The following is a 19,660-nucleotide window of genomic DNA, read 5'->3' on the forward strand; positions in this document are numbered from 1 at the left end:
ATGAAAGGGAAAAACCTACAACCAAGAATACTCTACCCAGCAAGGCTCATTCAGATTCGATGGAGTAATCAAAAGCTTTACAGACAAGCAAAAACTAAGAGAATTCATCACCACCAAATAAGCTTTGAAACAAATGCTAAAGGGACTTCTCTAGGTGGGGGCAGTGGGAGAGGCTACAACTAGAAACAAGAAAATCACGTATGGGAAAGTTCACTGGTAAAGGTAAACATACAGTAAAAGTAAGAAATCATCCACACACAAATATGATATCAAAACCCACAACCATGAGGAGACTACAAATGCAGGAAATGGGAATTGCATTTGAAATTAAGAGACCAGCAACTTAAAACAACCTTGTATATATATAGATTGCTATATCAAAACCTCATGGGAAATGCAAACCAAAAAACTACAATAGATACACACACACAAAAGAAAAAGCAACCCCCACACAACACTAAAAATGGTCATCAAACCACAAGAGGAGAGAACAAAAGAGGCAGGGAAGAAAAAAGACCTACAAAAACAAACCAGAAACAATTAAGAAAATGGAACTAGGAACATACATATTGATAATTACCTTAAATGTAAATGGATTAAATGCTCCAACCAAAAGATATAGACTGGCTGAATGGATACAAAAATAAGACCTGTATATATGCTGTCTTCAAGAGACCCATTTCAGAACTACGGACACATATAGACTGTAAGTGAGCAGATGAGAAAAGATGTTCCATGCAAATGGAAAACAAAAGAAAGTCAGAGTAGCAATACTCATAGCAGAGAAAAGAGACGTTAAAATAGACTGTTACAAGGGACAAGGAAGGACACTACATAATCATCAAGGGATCAATCCAAGAAGAAGACATAACAATTATAAATATATATGCAACCAACATAGGAGCACCTCAATACATAAGGCAAATGCTAACAGCCATAAAAGGGGAAACTGACAGTAAAACACAGTGATAGTGGCGGACTTTAACACGCCACTTACAACCAATGGGCAGATCATCCGGAAGAAAAGCAATAAGAAAACAGGAGTCTTAAATGAAACATTAGGCCAGATAGACTTATTGATTTTATAGAACATCCCATCTGAAAGCAGCCAAAGACACTTTCTTCTCAAGTGCACATGGAACATTCTCCAGGATAGATCACATCTTGGCCCACAAATCAAGCCTCAGTAAATTTAAGAAATCGTATCAAGCATCTTTTCCAACCACAATGCTATGAGATTATAAATCAATTACAGGAAAGAAAAAACTGTAAAAAGCACAAACACATGGAGGCTAAATAATATGTTACTAAACAACCAATGGATCACTGAAGAAATCAAAGAGGAAATCAAAAAATAGCTAGAGGCAAATGACAATGGAAACACAATGATCCAAAACCTATGGGATGGAGCAAACGCAGTTCTAAGAGGCAAGTTTATAGCAATAAATGTTACCTCAGGAAACAAGAAAAATCTCACATAAACAACCTAACCTTACACCTAAAGCAACTAGACAAAGAAGACAAACAAAACCCAAAGTTAATAGAAGGAAAGAAATCATAAAGATCAGAGCAGAAATAAATGAAATAGAGATGAAGAAAGCAACAGAAAAGATCAATGAAACTAAAAGCTGGTTCTTTGAGAAGATAAACAAAATTAATAAACCTTTAGCCAGACTCATAAAGAAAAAAAAGGAGAGGACTCAAATAAGTAGAATTAGAAATGAAAAAGGAGAAGTTACAACAGACACCACAGAAATACAAAGGCCCCTCCTACTAGCAACTATCATGCCAATAAAATGGACAACACAGAAGAAATGGATAAATTCTTAGTAAGGTACAATCTTCCAAGACTGAACCAAGAAGAAACAGAAAATATGAATGGACCAATTGCAAGTACTGAAATTGAAACTGTGATTAAAAAACTTCAAACAAACTAAAGCCCAGGAATAGATGGCTTCACAAGTGAATTCTATCAAACATTTAGAGAAAGGTTAACACCTATCTTTCCAAAAATTTGCAGAGGAAGGAACACTCCCAAGCTCCTTCTACGAGGCCACCATCACCCTGATACCAAAACCAGACAGAGATACCACAAAAAAAGAAAATTACAGGCCAATATCACTGAAAAACATAGATGCAAAAATCCTCAACAAAATACTAGCAAACCGGATTCAACAGCACATTAAAAGGATCATACACCATGATCAAGTGGGATTTAGCCCAGGGATGCAAGTATTTTTCAATATATGAAAATCAATCATTGTGATACACCACATTAAGAAACTGAAGAATAAAAACCATATGATCATAAAAATTAAAACCTCCCCCAAACCCCCATATGATCATCTCAATAAATGAAGAAAAAGCTTTTGACAAAATTCAACACCCATTTATGACAAAATCTCTCCAGAAAGTGGGCACAGAGGGAACCTACCTCAACATAAAAAAGGCCATATATGACAAACCCACAGCAAATATCATTCTCAATGGTGAAAAACTGAAAGCATTTCCTCTAAGATCAGGAACAAGACAAGGATGTCCACTCTCACCACTTTTATTCAACATAGTTTTGGAAGCCCTAGCCACAGCAATCAGAGAAGAAAAAGAAAAAAAGGAATCCAAATTGGAGAAAAAGAAGTAAAGCTGTCACTGTCTGCAGACAACATGGTACTATACATAGAAAATCCTAAAGATGCTACCAGAAAACTATTAACGCTCATCAGTGAATTTGGTAAAGTTGCAGGATACAAAATTAATGCACAGAAATCTCTTGCATTCCTATACACTAGCAATGAAATATCAGAAAGAGAAATTAAGGAAACAATCCCATTTATCACTGCATCAAAAAGAATAAAATACCTAGGAAAAAACCTATCTAAAGAGGTAAAAGACCTGTACTCAGAAAACTATAAGACAATTATGAAAGAAATCAAAGATGACACAAACAGATGGAGAGATATACCATATTTCTTGGATTGGAAGAATCAATACTGTCAAGATAACCATACTATCCAAAATATCTACAGATTGAATGCAATCCCTATCAAATTACCAATAGATTTTTTCACTGAATTAGAACATAAAATTTTGCAATCTGTATGGACACACAAAAGACCCAGAATAGGGGCTTCCCTGGTGGTGCAGTGGTTGGGGGTCTGCCTGCCGATGCAGGGGACACGGGTTCATGCCCTGGTCTGGGAGGATCCCGCATGCCGCAGAGCGGCTGGTTCCATGAGCCATGGCCGCTGAGCCTGCATGCCCGGAGCCTGTGCTCCACAATGGCTGAGGCCCGCAGACCGCAAAAAAAAAAAAAAAAAGACCCCGAATAGCCAAATCAATTTTGAGAAAGAAAAACAGAGCTGGAGGAATCAGGCTCCCTGACTTCAGGTTATACTACAAAGTTACAGTAATCAAAACAGTATGGTAGGGACTTCCCTGGTGGCGCAGTGGTTGAGAGTCCACCTGCCAATGCAGGGGACGTGGGCTTGTGCTCCAGTCCAGGAAGATCCCACATACTGCGGAGCGGCTGGGCCTGTGAGCCATGGCCACTGAGCCTGCATGCCCAGAGCCTGTGCTCCGCAACAGGAGAGGCCACAGCAGTGGGAGGCCCGCGTGCCGCAAAACAAACAAACAAACAAACAAACAAACAAACACCGTATGGTACTGGCACAGAGACAGAAATATAGATCAATGGAACAGGATAGAAAGCCCAGAGATAAACCCATGCACCTATGGTTGCCTAATCTATGACAAAGGAGGCAAGAATATACAATGGACAAAAGATAATCTCTTCAGTAAGTGGTGCTGGGGAAACTGGACAGTTACATGTAAAAGAATGAAATCAGAATGCTCCCTAACACCACAAACAAAAATAAACTCAAAATGGGTTAAAGACCTAAATGTAAGATGAGACACTATAAAACTATTAGAGGATAACAGGAAGAACATTCTTTGACATAAATCACAGCAAGATATTTTTTGACCTACCTCCTAGAGTGATGAAAATAAAAACAAAAATAAAAAAATGGGACCTAATGAAACTTAAAAGCTTTTGCACAGCAAAGAAAACCATAAACAAAATGAAAAGACAGCCCTCAGAATGGGAGAAAATATTTGCAAATGAAGTAACTGACAAGGGATTAATCTCCAAAATATACAAACAGCTCAGGCAGCCCAATATCAAAAAACAACCCAATCAAAAAATGGGCAGAAGACCTAAATAGATATTTCTCCAAAGAAGACATACAGATGGCGAAGAGGCACATGAAAAGATGCTCAACGTCACTAATTATTAGAGAAATGCAGATCAAAACTACAATGAGCTATCACCTCACGCTGGTTAGAATGGCCGTCATCAAAAAATCTACAAACAATAAATGCTGGAGGGCTTCCCTGGTGGTGCAGTGGTTGCGAGTCCGCCTGCCAATGCAGGGGACACGGGTTCGTGTCCCCATCCAGGAAGATCCCACATGCCACGGAGCGGCTGGGCCCGTGAGCCATGGCCACTGAGCCTGCGCGTCCGGAGCCTGTGCTCCGCAACGGGAGAGGCCACAATGGTGAGAGGCCCGCGTACCGCAAAAAAAAATAAAAATAAAAAATAAATAAATGCTGGAGAGGGTGTGGAGAAAAGGCTACACTGTTAGTGGGAATGTAAATTGGTACTATGGAGAACAGTATGGAGGTTCCTTAAAAAACTAAAAATAGAGCAACCATATGATCCAGCAATGCCACTCCTATATATCTGGAGATATATCTGGAGAAAACCATAATTCGAAAATACACATGCACCCCAATGTTCACTGCAGCACTATTTACAATAGCCAAGACATGGAAGCAACCTAAATGTCCACTGACAGAGGAATGGATAAAAAAGAGGTGGTACATATATACAATGGAATATTACTCAGCTATAAAAAGGAAGAAAATAATGCCATCTGCAGTGACATGGATGGACTTAGACATTGTCATACTGAGTGAAGTAAGTCAGACAGAGAAAGACAAATATCATATGAAATTGCTTATATGTGGAATCTAAAATAATGGTACAAATGAACTTATTTACAAAAAAGAAAGAGTTACAGTTGTAGAAAACAAACTTATGGTTACCAGGGCGGGGAGGGATAAGTTGGGAGATTGGTATTGACATATACACACTACTATATATAAAATAGATAACTAATTAAGAAGCTACTGTATATCACAGGTAACTCTACTCAATACTCTGTAATGACCTATATGGGAAAAGCATCTAAAAAAGAGTGGATATATGTATATGTATAACTGATTTACTTTACTTTATATCAGAAATGAATACAACATTGTAAATCAACTATACTCCAATAAAAAATAAAAAGAAATACATGTATAACTGGGATAAAATTACTTTTCAAAAAATCAAGTCGTATTCCTGAAGTCATAAATTGTAAAGAGCATTAATAATCTTTCTAGCCCAGACTACAAGCAGCAGACAGAGTAGTATTAAAGCTATTTTGATAGACTCAAGGCAGTTAAATTCAACATTCTATGTGCTTCCTTTTGGAAAGGCACTTCGCTCAATACTTCAGGGAATACAAACAAAAATAAAACACACTCACTATCAATAATCTACTGGGAGTGATCAGTTGGTGTGCACAAATTACATATACAATATAGCAAAATCCAAGCATCCAAGAAAAATATTTTATGGGTTTAGAGTAGGATAGAGTTTATAATATTTATAAATATTTTTCAGTAAAACATATGAATAGGCACAATTAAGGAAATGTTTCTGTGTATCTATATACATGTGTATATGTGTGTGTGCACACGTAGATACATCTGTATCATAAATAGCTTCTTATCATTTCATGTCAGGCTTTTTTACAGAAGTGTACGCATATGACTTAGAAAAAGACTGTTTTCAGAGTTCTTTTGAATTTGGAATTGCAGATAATGAATTGTAGACTTGTATAAACTTTTTAAAGTCCGGAGTTTCCTCATGTATGACAAGGAAGTGTGACAGTTAATTTTATGTGTCAACTTGGCTGGGCCATGGTGCCCAGATGTTTGGTTAAACATTATTCTGGATGTTTCTATGACAGTGTTTCTGGATGAGATTTACATTTAAGTCATTGGACTTTAAGTAAAGCAGAATGCTCTTCATAATGTGGGTGGGCCTCATATAATCAGTTGATGGCCTGAATAGAACAAAAAGCTGAATTGCCCCAAGCAAGAGGAAACTCTGTAGTAGACAACCTTTAGACTGAACAGTAACACTGGTTTTTCATGTCTCCAGCACGAATGCCTGTGGGTTTGAAATGCAACTCTTTAAATCTCTAGCCTGTCAGTCTTCTCCATCAGAGTTTGGACTCACCAAGCCTCTATAATCAGTTGGGCCAATTCCTTAAAATAAACCCTTTTATAGACACACACACACACACACACACACACACACCCTATTGGTTCTGTTTCTCTGAGAAACCCTAATACAGGGGGTATAATAGCATTTATTTCATAGTTTTTGAGATGATTAAAGGAGTACATAAAGTGGCAAACAATGTGTATTCAAGAAATTACAGCTATCACAAATATACTCTTTAGATTGATGTTAAGTCTACATTATTTTATATGGTTTTGTTTTTCCTTATGTAAGCATTGTGAACTGCCCAACATCAAGAATTACATTATGACAAACACATAGTGGTAGCTTTCGACTGCATCAACTTAGTTAAGCTGGAATTATGTTTTTCCAGGATTCCTTTCCCTGTCTGGTCCTAGGCTGGTGTTGACCATAAGAGAAATTTGTGCAGTAGGCTGTGAAGCTGGCGGGCACCTGGCACTGTGGCAACTCATGCACAGTTGCTGATATGTTAGGTCACTATGTTGGTGTGGGGCACCACCAGAACCCACAGCAATTCCATCTTCTGCCTCTTGGCAGATGTCCTCTTTTGGCCTCTTGCGTCATATACAGATCCATGGTGAAGGGCAACAGCTTCTCCTGCAGATCATCCATGAAAGTGGTTGGAGGTAGATGTGGTGAAAGACAGGTGAAAACAGGGTTCTTGTTTGTCCTTGTGAGTGCTCTCATCTACATCCAGGTTTCCTTCACAACCGCTGATTTAGCTGACACACAGTGACTTCAGGCTTCGCATGAGATGCAGACACAACGACATTGCATTGATTTCTCTACCAGTGCCACTGTGTAAGGTCTAATTTCCAAAATAAATCCCATATTCTATATCACCTGGAGTAGCTCTGTTTCCCTGCATAAAACCTGACACATAGAGGAACTGGTACCAGAAGAAGTTCCAGAGGAATATAACCTTATGAATGGGTACTCTAACTGGTCGTGAGTTATCTAAAATTGGTTCTATGCTTTGATTAAATTTAAAGGCCAGTGGTAAAGGGGACACTGGTAATCCATGGTATGCAAAGGTAAAAGAGTTACTTAAATTATTACCTGTATAATCGAGTGCCTGTACAACATATGGTTTTGAGTGACCAAATAATTAATGACATAGAATAGTTTAGTGAATGAAGAGTATAATGCAGCTTTTAGGTACAATGGAGAACTTTGAGAATAAAAATAAAGAGGTCAGAGTTTTCAATTATGAGCTCAAAGTCTAGATTAGGGGCCTGAAATCTACCATGACTACCCTAAAAGAAACCCTTATCTCCACTGGCTGCAAGGCTGAGTTTTCTGATAATCAAATCCAAAGTCTAATTCCATGGATGGCTGAACTACACCACAGCCTGAATTCCCAACCTTGCAGGGTCTTTTCACCCCTACAAATTGAAATGGGGACATGTGAACAGACAGACTCCAATGAAGCTGGAGCCTTGAACCCTTAAATTCGGCAATGCCTCCTTTGCCAGTAGAAGCAGTCCTTCTACTCTGTTTGGGAAGGTAAGTCTCCTTTGCCTGAAACGTGGCCTCACCTGAGAGGGTTGCCTTGCAAGGAATAGGTGACTCCCTTCACGATTTACCTTACCATCATCCATTGCTTCTATATCTGGAGCCAGACTGAAGTCTAATAAGCTCTAGGAAATGAGGTACAAAACAAGACCTGTGAGGAGGCAGAATGCACTAAAATAATTATGATTCTGCCAATTTTACACATAGAGAGTATGTGTGAGAATAGATAATAAGGGTGTTAGATTACAGCAGAAAGAATAAAACATTGGATTAAGCCGCATTTACCAATATGGGCTCACAAAGCAGATATTCTAGATCCAATGAATTAGCTTGAGTATTTTGGTTTGCTTGGTCGGTTGAACAAAATATGGATTCAAAGGTGACCTATACTGAACATTGAAATGTAAGAAGCTCCTTGTTATAGAGTAGAGCAGGGTTTCTCAACCTTGGCACTACTGACACCATTGGCTGGAAAATTCTTTGCTGTGCAGCACTGTCCTGAGCATTGCATGATGTTTAACAGCATCCCTGTCCCCTATACACTAGATGCCAATAGCATCCCTGAATGTGTCTGGATATTCTCAAGACAGATGTTCCGGGGAGGGGAGGAGGACAAAAATCATCCCCACTTGAGAATCACTGGTGTCGAGGAAGTTATCAAAAGTTAGGGAGATTGGAAGGCTAGGGTAGGTTTTTTAAATGTTAAAACCAATTCATCCATCCTTCAACTATGTCCCTCAGGAGGGTCCAGAGGACATTCCCTTCACCAAGACTATGAGAAATATAGTCACAACAGTTGCCCCAGTATCCCTGAAGAGCTCTGTAGTGGTTATTCTCTGTTGGACTGAAATGACAGTGGGAATTGCTACCATGAAACTGGGCTTCCTGAAGTTAAAGAAAATGATACAATTCTCAGCAGCAAGGGTGATGTACTGACATTAAATCTCCAAAGAAAATGCAGTCGTCATTACTGGAATGGCAGTAGAGTTGAAGTAGTAATCAGTAGAGTCTGATTTACAGAGATCTTTGGGGCTTGATAATTTTATCACTGTCACCCTAGAACTGAAATAGATGGGCAGTCTACTAAAGTCTTATTTGATTTGCAGAAATAGAAAAGCTCTAGGTCTTGTGAATAGCAGTCTTGAATCATTGTAAGACAGTGTCATGACCCTTTAACCAATTCTCAAACTTGAATCAGTTCACAGACTCAGAGCTCTTGAATGAAGGAAGGAGCTGTAGGTTCCTTTGAACCTTTTATACATCCATATATACTTCCTCCTGGCCTTCCCCTCAGAAGGACCTGTGAAGAGCAGGCAGGGTAACCATGCAATGGGGAAGGGGAAATTCAGACACTTTCAGGATTACTGGACACTTGCTGAAATGACAAATTCCTGGAGACCCCAAATACCACTGTGGTCCACCAACCAGAGAGGTTAATGTATGTCAGGTCATCAAAGGAGTTTTGGCTTGAGTTGTCTCACAGTGGACCCAGGGTGTCCATAATCCTACCCTGTGGTTATCTCCCTGGTTCTGAGATGCATAACTGGAAGAGACATATTGAGCAATTAACTGGCAAAATCTCTACATTGGTTCCCTAACCAGTGAAGTAAGGGCTATTATGATAGGAAAGTCCAAGCAGCATTTGGTGAAGTATAGTGAGTACAGGAAGAGTAGAATAAATGCTGAATTTCTTGGTTTATCTTCTTTTCAGAAAGAGTTGTTTCTATAACGTCTTCCAAAGGTAACCAAAGAATTTTTTCTTTACGTAATATCATTCTGAAGTCACAGACTTTTAATATACTTGGTATGTTGCAATTTACTGCAGATATTCTTTTTGATGCTCATGTCACCACATGGGTCAGTGGGAGCTTCCTCAAGTTGGCTCCTGGGTCCTTTTAATCTTGATACCTTCCTAGCCTTTTGCTACCACAGGGTGTTTTCCAGGCTCATCTTGTGTTTTCCTATCCCCGATCTGTTATCAGTCATTCATCTAAGGAGTCCTGGTTTCTTTTAGGATACCTCATTTCATCTGAATACTGGTCACTGTAGCTAGGTCCTTTTAGTGGACAAAGCTAGGAAATATATATTTTAAAGAGTAAAACACATCGTAAGTTCATATACTAATATTTCCAATTTCAATTTAGAATTATAAGTTTTATTTAATTTCTTTGAGTTTTTTCTCCTTATGATGAAAATCTTGGTTCTTAAAGACATTTATATAATTACTCATTTGCTTTATCCTATAATTATAAGTTTCACAGTAATAATACCAATGTTATTGCTAACAAAAACTACTAAACACATTTTATATTATTTTTGCATTTCCTTTTATCCTTAGGATTAATCTCACTAGGGTATACAGTCTAATTACTGTTAAATGTCACATGAAATAACTCACCTGCATAGTTAAGCCATCAACTTCCTACAGAATTGTTGATTTATTTAATTTTACTTTCAATTTTTAGGTATTGTTTTTAAAATTTGATTTAATTAAAAATAATTATATAGGGACTTTCCTGGTGCCGCAGTGGTTAAGAATCTGCCTGCCAATGCAGGGGACATGAGTTCGACCCTTGGTCCGGGAAGATCCCACATACCATGGAGCAACTAAGCCTGTGCACCTCAACTACTGAGCCTGCGCTCTAGAGCCCACGAGCCACAACTACTGAGCCCACACGCCATAAGTACTGAAGCCCACGCGCCCTAGAGCCCGCGTGCTGCAACTACTGAAGTCCGCGCACCTAGAGCCTGTGCTCCGCAACAAGAGAAGCCACGGCAATGAGAAGCCCACGCCCTGCAACAAAGAGTAGCCCCAACTCGCCACAACTAGAGAAAGCCCGCGCACAGCAACGAAGACCCAATGCAGCCAAAAACAAATAAAAAACAGAAAAACATTATATAAACATTTATATAGTTTCAAAGTCAAGCCTACAAATCTATACAACAAGGTTCATTTAAAGAAGTCTAGTCTTCATCCTTATCCTCTTCTCTCCCCTCATGGAAAACCATTTAAATTATTTTTTGTCTTCTCTTTTTTAAAAAAGCAGAATGTGCGTGTATGTGTGAGTCTGTCTGTCTGAACCCAGTGTATATATAGCATGCTTGTATATATATGTACACACACACACTCAAATGCCCTCCCTGCCAATGGTAGAATACTATACACACTATATACTACTTTTTTTTTTTTCACTTAATATGTTTTGGATACTCCTCCATGTGCTAGTATTTTGACTGGGGTTACACTGACTCTACATACAGTCAGGGTGGGGAGTGTTAACAAATTTATAATGCTGAGTGTTCTGATCAATTAACATGATCTCTACTTACTTAGGCCTTCTTTAATTAGGTTTATTTTTATTATTTATTTTATTTTTTAAAATTCAAAAAAGTTTTTTTAAAATTACTTTTAATATCATAGTTTTCATGTAGAAGTCTTATACCTCATTTGTTAAATTTATTTGTGGGTATTTGATAAATTTTGACGCATTGTAAACTTTACTATTTTTAAAGTTTTATTTTGAAATGTTTGTTGCTGCTATGTATGTAGAAACACAATTGATTTTTGTATGTTCACCTAATACTCTGTCTATGAATTATTTTAGATTTTCTACATATACAGTTATGCTGTCTGTGAAGAATGACTGTTTACTTCCTTCCTTTCCTTACCTTTTATTTCTTTTTCTTGCCATAGTGCACTGATTAGGACTTCTGGGACAAATACTAACAGAAGTGGTAACAGTGGTCTTCTTTGTCATCTTCCCAATCTTCAAAGGAAAGTTATTGAAACTTTATTTTATTTTGCTGTTACGAATAATGTTTAGAATAGATGCCTTTATAAAATTAAGGAAATTCTATTCCTAGTTTGCTAAGAGATATATTGAAAGTCATAAATGGAGAGATATTAAATTTTCTCAAATACTTTTTCTGTATCTATTGAGAAGACCTTATGACTTTTCTCTTTTAATTAATTAATAACTTAATGTGGTAAATAACATCAATTTATTTTCTAATACTTTAATAGTTTTGCATTCCTGGGATAAAGTCAAACTGGTAATAATTTTTTTGTTAGTTATTTAACACTCTTAGTAGATGCTTTCTATAATTCATGTAACTTTTTTAGTCGTGGTAGAGGGCAGGTCCAAATTTCCTACTTCACCGTTAAATGGAAGCAAAACATTTTCTTTTCTCTTATTCTAAATACATTTTCATTCCAGCCATTCCACCAAAACTGTTCTTACCATAATTAACAAGACAACCACAGAGTGCCAAACTGAAAGGTTCATTAGAAACTTCATTCTTAAAGGGCACACACAAAATCTTATGTGCACCAGGACCCAGGGCAAAAGCAGTAATTTGATAGGAGCCTGGGCCAGACTTACCTGTTCACCTTGGAGAGTCTCCTGGAGAGGTAGGGATGGCTGTGACTCATCCTGGGGACATAGACACTGGTGGCAGCCACATGTAGAAGCTATATACTGTGTGGACACTGATGCTTGTGGCTGCCGTCTTGAGATCCTCCCTCTAGCTCATTAGTGCCAAGACCTGGTACCACCAAACAGCCCGTAGGCACCAGTGTTGGGATGCCTCAGGCCAAACAACTAACTGGGTGGAGACACAGCCCATCCATCAGCAGACAGGCTGCCTAAAGACTTCCTGAGGCCACAGTTGCGCCTAGACATGGCTCTGCCCACCAAAGGACCAAGACCCAGCTCCACCCACCACTGAGCAGGCACTGGCCTGCCCTCCAGGAAGCCTGCACAAGCCTCTAAACCAGCATCACCCAGAGCAGGTAGACGCCAGATGCAAGAAAACTATGATCCTGTAGCCTTCACACCCAGCCCATGCACAGCAGGCCAAGGCAAGCTTCGGAACACCACAATCCCCCATAACCAACTATGTCAGGAACCAGCCCCTGCTCACCAGCAATATGACACCAGCTCTGGGATCCTTGGGCCCTGCAGCCAGACTCCAGGACCTGGCTCTGCCTGCCACTGGTACAGCATTAACCCCAGGACCTGGCATCACCAGCCAGTGGGCAAGCAACAGCCTGGAGTCTTCTAGACACTGACTCTGCCCACCAGCGAGCCAGCACTAGCCCAGAGCCCGCTAGGGTTCTGCAGCGAGCTGCTTCGTGACCAGGTCTCACTAACCAGTAGCCAGCAGCATCTGCACAAGGTAGGGCCTGGCAACCAACCAGGCTAGGGGACAACAAGCCTACCAGACTGCCCACATGGTCAGCCTGCCACAACACAAGGACACACACAGACCTCTTAGGGGGAAACCACAGAATGTATAGCTTGGGCGACAAGAGGGGAGTATGCTGCTGGGACACATAGGACATTTCCTACAAAAGGCCACTTCTCCAAGATTGAGAAGCATAACTAACCTACCACATACATAAAAATACGAATAATATGAATAGCAACTTAGGCAAAATGAGGCAGCAGAGGAATATGTTCCAGGCGAAGGAAGAGATAAAATCCTGGAAGAAGAAATAAGTAAAGTGGAGATAGGCAATTTACCTGAGAAAGAGTTCAAAGTAATGATCATAAAGATGATCAAAGAGCTTGGGAGAAAAATGGATGCACAGAGCAAGAAGTTAGTAGTTTGTAACAAAGAGTTAGAAAATATGAGGAACAAACAACCAGAGATGAAGACTACAACAACTGAAATGAAAAATACACTATAAAGAATCAACAGGAGACTAAATGATGAAGAGCAACGGATCAGTGAGCTAGAAGACAGAGTAGTGGAAATCACTGCCACTGAACAGAAAAAGAAAAAAGAATGAAAACAAATGAGGACAGTTTAAGAGACCTCTGGGACAACGTTAAGCACAGTAATATCAGCATTTCAGGGGTCCCAAGAAGAAGAATAGTGAGAGAAAAGGCCTGAGAAAATATCAGAAGTCATAACAGATGAAAATTCCCCTAACCTGGGATGGGAAAGGAAACAGTCCCCCAAGTCCAGGAAGTGCAGAGAGTCCCAAAAAGAACATACCAAGAACACTGTAATTAAAATGACAAGAATTAAAGATAAAGAGAGAATATTAAAAGCAGCAAGGGAAAAGAAACAAATAACATACAAGGGAATGCCCATAAGGCTATCAGCTGACTTTTCAGCAGAAACTCTGCAGGTGAGTAGGGCATGGCACTATATATTTAAAGTGATGAAAGGAAAAAGCCTACAACCAAGAATATCCAACAAGGCTCACCTTCAGATTGACAGAGAAATCAAAAGCTTTAAAGACAAACAAAAGATAAACTTCAGCACCACCAAACCAGCTTTCCAATAAATGTTAAAGGAACTTCTTCTCTAGGAGAAAAAGAAAAGGCCACAACTAGAAACAAGAAAATTCCTGAATGGAAAACCCACCAGTAAAGGCAAACATACAGTAAAGTTTAGGAAATCATCCACACACAAAGCCAGTAGGAAGGTTAAAAGACAAAAGTAGTAAAATTATCTATATCCACAATAAGTAGTTAAGAGATACTCAAAAAAATTAGATGTAAATTATGACATCAAAAATAGTAATCATGAAGGGAAGACAGTACAAATGCAGGGTTTTAAAATGCATTTGAAATTAAGAGATTGGCAATGTAAAACAATGTAAAACTGCTTTATATATGAAGCAGTACCTATACTGCTTTACAAAAACCTCATGGTAACTGCAAAACAAAAATCTGTAACAGATATATATACAAAAAAGAAAAAGGAATCCAAACATAACACTAAAGATAGTAATAAAGTCACAAGAGAACAAAAGAAGAAAGGGAAAGAAAAGGCCTACAAAAATAAGCCCCAAACAATGAACAAAATGGCAATAAGAACATACATATCAATAATCACCTTAAATGTGAATGGACTAAATGTTCCAACCAAAAGACACACAGTGGCTGACGGGATACAAAAAAAGACCCGTATATATGCTGCCCACAAGAGACTCACTTCAGATCTAGAGACACGCACAAACTGCAAGTGAGGGGATGGAAAAAGGTATTCCAGGCAAATGGAAATCAAAAGAAACCCAGAGTAGCAATACTTATATCAGATAAAATAGGCTTTAAAATAAAGACTGTTGGAAGAGACAAAGAAGGACAATACATAATGATCAAAGGATAAAATCAAGAAAAAGATACAACAACTGTAAATATATATGTACCCAACATAGGAGCACCTAAATACATAAGGCAAATATCAATGAACATAAAAGGAGAAATTGACAGTAATACAAAATAGTGGGGGACTTTGATACACCACTTACATCAATGGACAGATCATCCAGACATAAAATCAATAAGGAAATCCTTGCCTTAAAAGACACATCAGACCAAATGAACTTAATTGATATATATAGAGTATTCCACCTGAAAGCAGCAAAATACATTCTTTTCAAATGCAAATGGAACATTCTCCAGGATAGATCACATGCTAGACCAGAAAACAAGCCTTGATAAATTTAAGAAAATTGAAATCATATCAAGCATCTTTTCTGACCACAAAGCTATGAGACTAGAAATCAACTAACTACAAGGAAAAAACTGTAAAAAACATAAACATGTGCAGGCTAAACAATATGCTATTAAACAAGCAATGGATCATTGAAGAAATCAGAGAGGAAATAAAAAAGAGACAAATGAAAATGAAAACACAACAATCCAAAACTTATGGGACACAGCAAAACAAGGTCTAAGAGGGAAGTTTATAGTGATACAGGCTTACCTGACATTTTTCCAAAGAGGAAATGCAGATTGCCAACAGGCACATGAAAAGATGTTCAACATCACTAATCATCAGGGAAATGCAGCTAAAAACTACAATAAAATATCACCTCATACATGTCAGAATGGCTACTATCAAAAAGAACACAAATAACAAATGGTGGCAAGGATGTGGAGAAAAGGGAACCCTCATACATTGCTGGTGGGAATGTAAATTGGTGCACCCACTGTGGAAAACAGTGTGGAGGTTTCTCAAAAGCTAAAAATAGAACTACCATGGGACCTGGCAATTCCACCCTTGGGTATATATACGATAAAAAACCCCACCACTAATTCGAAAAGATACATGCACTCCAACGTGCATAGCAGCATTATTTACAATTGCTAAGACATGGAAGCAACCTAAGTGTCTATCAATAGATGAATGGATAAAAAAAGATGTGGAGTATATACACAATGGAATACTACTCAGCCATAAAAAAGAAACTAGTGAATACAACAAAAAAGAAGCAGGCTCACAGATACAGAAAACAAACTAGTGGTAACCAGTGGGGAGAGGGAAGTGGGGAGGGTCAGTATAGGGGTAGTGGATTAAGAGTTGCAAACTATTAGGTATAAAATAAGCAAAAGGATATATTGTACAACACAGGGAAAATAGCTAATATTTTATAATAATTATTATATAAATTAAATAAAACCTTTAAATATTGTGAATCACTATACTGTATACCTGTGACATATAATATTGTACAGCAAATATTCTTCAATTAAAAAAATAATAAAACGCAAAAAACCCCCACAAACCTTAATGGTTAGGACTATGTTGTCTTCACATGAGCCGCCTAAATTTGAAACCAGGATCTGTCACTTTGCTAGCTATGTGACCTTGAACAAGTTCCTTAACCTCCCTCAGCCTCAGTTTATCTGTAAAATGTAAACATCACCTATTTTTATCGCTTACTCTTTTTGAATTTTTTTTTAAATCATTCTGTCTTGATTCTTGTTTGTCTCAATATTTTTTCTCAGTCTCAGTGGAATTTTCATCTCTCCAAACTAATTTTCATAAGTTAGTCCTTGGATAGCTTAATTTCCCTATCCAGACTTCGTTTCCATACCTTCTCATTCCATGACTTTAAAAATCATGTGTATGTTAGTGATTTCCAAATATACTGCTCCTGTTGCAATATTTTTCCTGAACTCCAAACTTATGTATCCAACTAACAAGTTGATATTCTGACTTAAATGCCTTTTACGTGGCTCATACTTAACACGGCCCAAAGCAAACTTTTTAAAAAAATGATTTTCAGTCCTTCAAAACTTAATCCAAGTTACCATCATTTTTTACTTGGATTATTACAGTACTGGTTTGCCTTCTCTCTTCTTCTACCCTTGACCCTCTCCAGTCTATTCATCACACAGCAGTCAAAATGACCTGTTGAACAGTTAAGCCTGATTATATCATTTTGCTAAAAGCCCTTCATAGCTTCCCATTTCATTCGTCATAAATGTTCAAGTTCTTTCTGCATGGGTCAGCAAATTCTTAAAGGGCCAGAGAACAAATATTTTAGGCTTTGCAGGCCAAATAGATTTTGTTGCAACTACAGATGCTATATGCTATATCTATATGCAAATAGTATTAAGATTCTAAACTGCTATGTCCAACAAAAATCACTGTATTTTCTGAAGTATGCATAAAATTTATAAAACAAACAGTAATAGTTTGGTTTATAATGCTTAATATTTTTCATAGTAGTTTAATAAATATTTGCTGAATAAAATATATAAGTACAAGGCCCAGATTTATACATTTTTACAAAAAAGATTATGGCAAGAACATTAAACTAAAAGTTAAATAATTTCTTCTGTAAAATGTATCAAACAGTTAATAGTGGACTTACTTTAGACTACTGATTCTAATTTCCGCACTCTCAGTGAGTTTCTTCATTTCTTCTTTCCACCTACAGGCTGCCTTCTGCTGAGTTGCTAAGAGATGCCTCAGTTCAACCGTGGAATTTCGATTACTGTCTTCCATCTCTCTTAACTGAACTTCAAACCCATGTTCCTTTATTGAAAATTCATGCTCCATCGTACTGATCTAAGGAATAAAATGAACACAGTATTTTTTCTTCTCTGTTTTTCTAGGAGATATACTGATCAATGATATATACAAAAGGAATCATTTTTTTGTGTTTGCGGCATAGAAATATTTGGATGAGAAACCTATATAAAAATTAAGTTTATAATTTGTCTCCATCACAGATGAAGACTTATGCTATTTTATAACATAAATTTAATGAAACCAGAATTATGATGGACTACAAATTTTTCACCACTTTCCCCAACACCTTAAATGCCAGTAGGAAAGAAGTATACTATCTGAAATAAAGCTGCTCTCATCATCTACTTTTACTTTTCTTGCCAGAATCCATAGAAAATACTCATGCTCTCAGTAACTGAGAGTTGGGTTTAAACGGAAGCCATTTATGTTTTTAAAACACAAGAAGTGTTCATTGGTTTATTATAAAGGATACAACTTCCGCACAGTCAAATAGAAGAGACACACCGAGCAAGGTATGGATGTAGGGGGAGTGCGGAGCTTCCACGCCCTCTCCAAGTATGCCATCCTCCCAGCACTCTGATGTGCTCATGAGAAGCTCATCTTAGAAGTTCCTTAAGTCACTTTTGATTTACATACTAAAGTTCAGATTGTCTTTCAAAGGGCAGGAATTCCTTTACCACTTCAGTTACAGTATAAATGAACAATGTATTTTGTTTTTCAGGAAAAGACTACAGTGATTTTCAGAAACTCATATGGAAATGTCTTCAGTTATTTCTAGGTTATTTATGTCATTATAGTAAAAATACCTTAATGCAGAATGAACATACAAATAAATGCTCTTTGGATACCCTAAAAGCTTTCTCAGCTGGGTTCAGGGAGAGAATTAACCCTAATGTCCTAAAGTACCCAGTGTATGTAGTGAACTGTCTGCTTTTGTATGCAGCTAGAATGAAACTACCTATTACCATACTTCAGGCAATTGAGGAAATAGTTAAATAGTTACAAGAACAATTTCTTTGGTGCACTCTCAGGCCATCTTTATCTTGCTACACTAAAGAAATATTATAAAGAATATCTATCTTGTGATATTCTAATGTGATTTAAAAATGGTGACAGCTGGAATGACCTCTAGTGATTGATTAAATATGGCTGCTTTTAAACTCAAAAAAGAATGAATGAGGAACTCGATTTTACCAATTCAAAAACACCAAAGAAAACTCAACAACAGCTAAACCCACGGCTCATGGGGGAAAACTGCAAACATCCTGTCCTCACTACCCCTGCTAAATGCAACAACTTCCTAAAACTCTTAAATTTGTTTTCTCAAATGGTACACAAGTAGAAATTTGACTTTATAAACACTGGCACTGGAAAAAACAACTTTGGATTTATTAATTGTGTATTATATTACTGCTGTGCAAGCCTCCTGAAGCTCCGTGACTCTGCTCGATTTAAACAATTTTTGAATTACTGAATTCTACAAATTTAGAATTGAACATCCTTCCCTGCCTCAATCTTCACTTTCTCTGGAGAAGCCATGGTTCTGACATCTTAAGTGGAAGTATTTAATTCTGTCTCTGTCTCTCTCACACATGTATTAAAAACTGATCTATGCATCTATATAGCTTTAGCACTCTTCCTGCCTACTTAACTCCCCATTTCCAATTGGAAAATCTATTTGCAGTTTGACAAGCCTTTTTCTACCGTCCTTCATGATAACCTGTCTCTAATTCTACAAGCTTGTATTATGCTACTATTCCCTTCTCTTTCTTTGTTTCTGCCACAATGCCTTCTCATTCTTGGGTCTTTTCACATGTTGTTCCCTTTCTCTGGAATAATCTTTCCCCTCCTGCTTATCTTAGTTATCTCTAGTCAGCTTTTAGAATCCAGCTCAATTATTGATCCTACAGGGAAATTCTCTTACCATCTATCTAGAAAAAGCTCTCATAGTGCCCTACGCTTTTCCCAAAGGGCATTTATTAG

At 37.8% G+C, this 19,660-nt stretch overlaps 1 protein-coding gene across 3 annotated transcripts in view; it reads right to left on the minus strand.

Moving 5' to 3' along the window:
* Positions 1-19,660, minus strand: part of SCLT1 (sodium channel and clathrin linker 1) — a 253,924-nt gene that overhangs the window by 53,346 nt on the left and 180,918 nt on the right. For all 3 annotated transcript variants that reach the window (XM_029235194.1, XM_029235192.1, XM_029235193.1), the window contains exon 18: positions 17,517-17,713. In XM_029235194.1, coding sequence (XP_029091027.1) covers positions 17,517-17,713 — 197 coding nt within the window. The remainder of the gene's footprint in view (positions 1-17,516; positions 17,714-19,660) is intronic.

The sequence above is a fragment of the Monodon monoceros genome, unplaced genomic scaffold, assembly GCF_005190385.1.
Source record: "Monodon monoceros isolate NGI ecotype Baffin Bay Population unplaced genomic scaffold, NGI_Narwhal_1 Super_Scaffold_20, whole genome shotgun sequence".
NCBI classification, from domain to species: domain Eukaryota; kingdom Metazoa; phylum Chordata; class Mammalia; order Artiodactyla; family Monodontidae; genus Monodon; species Monodon monoceros.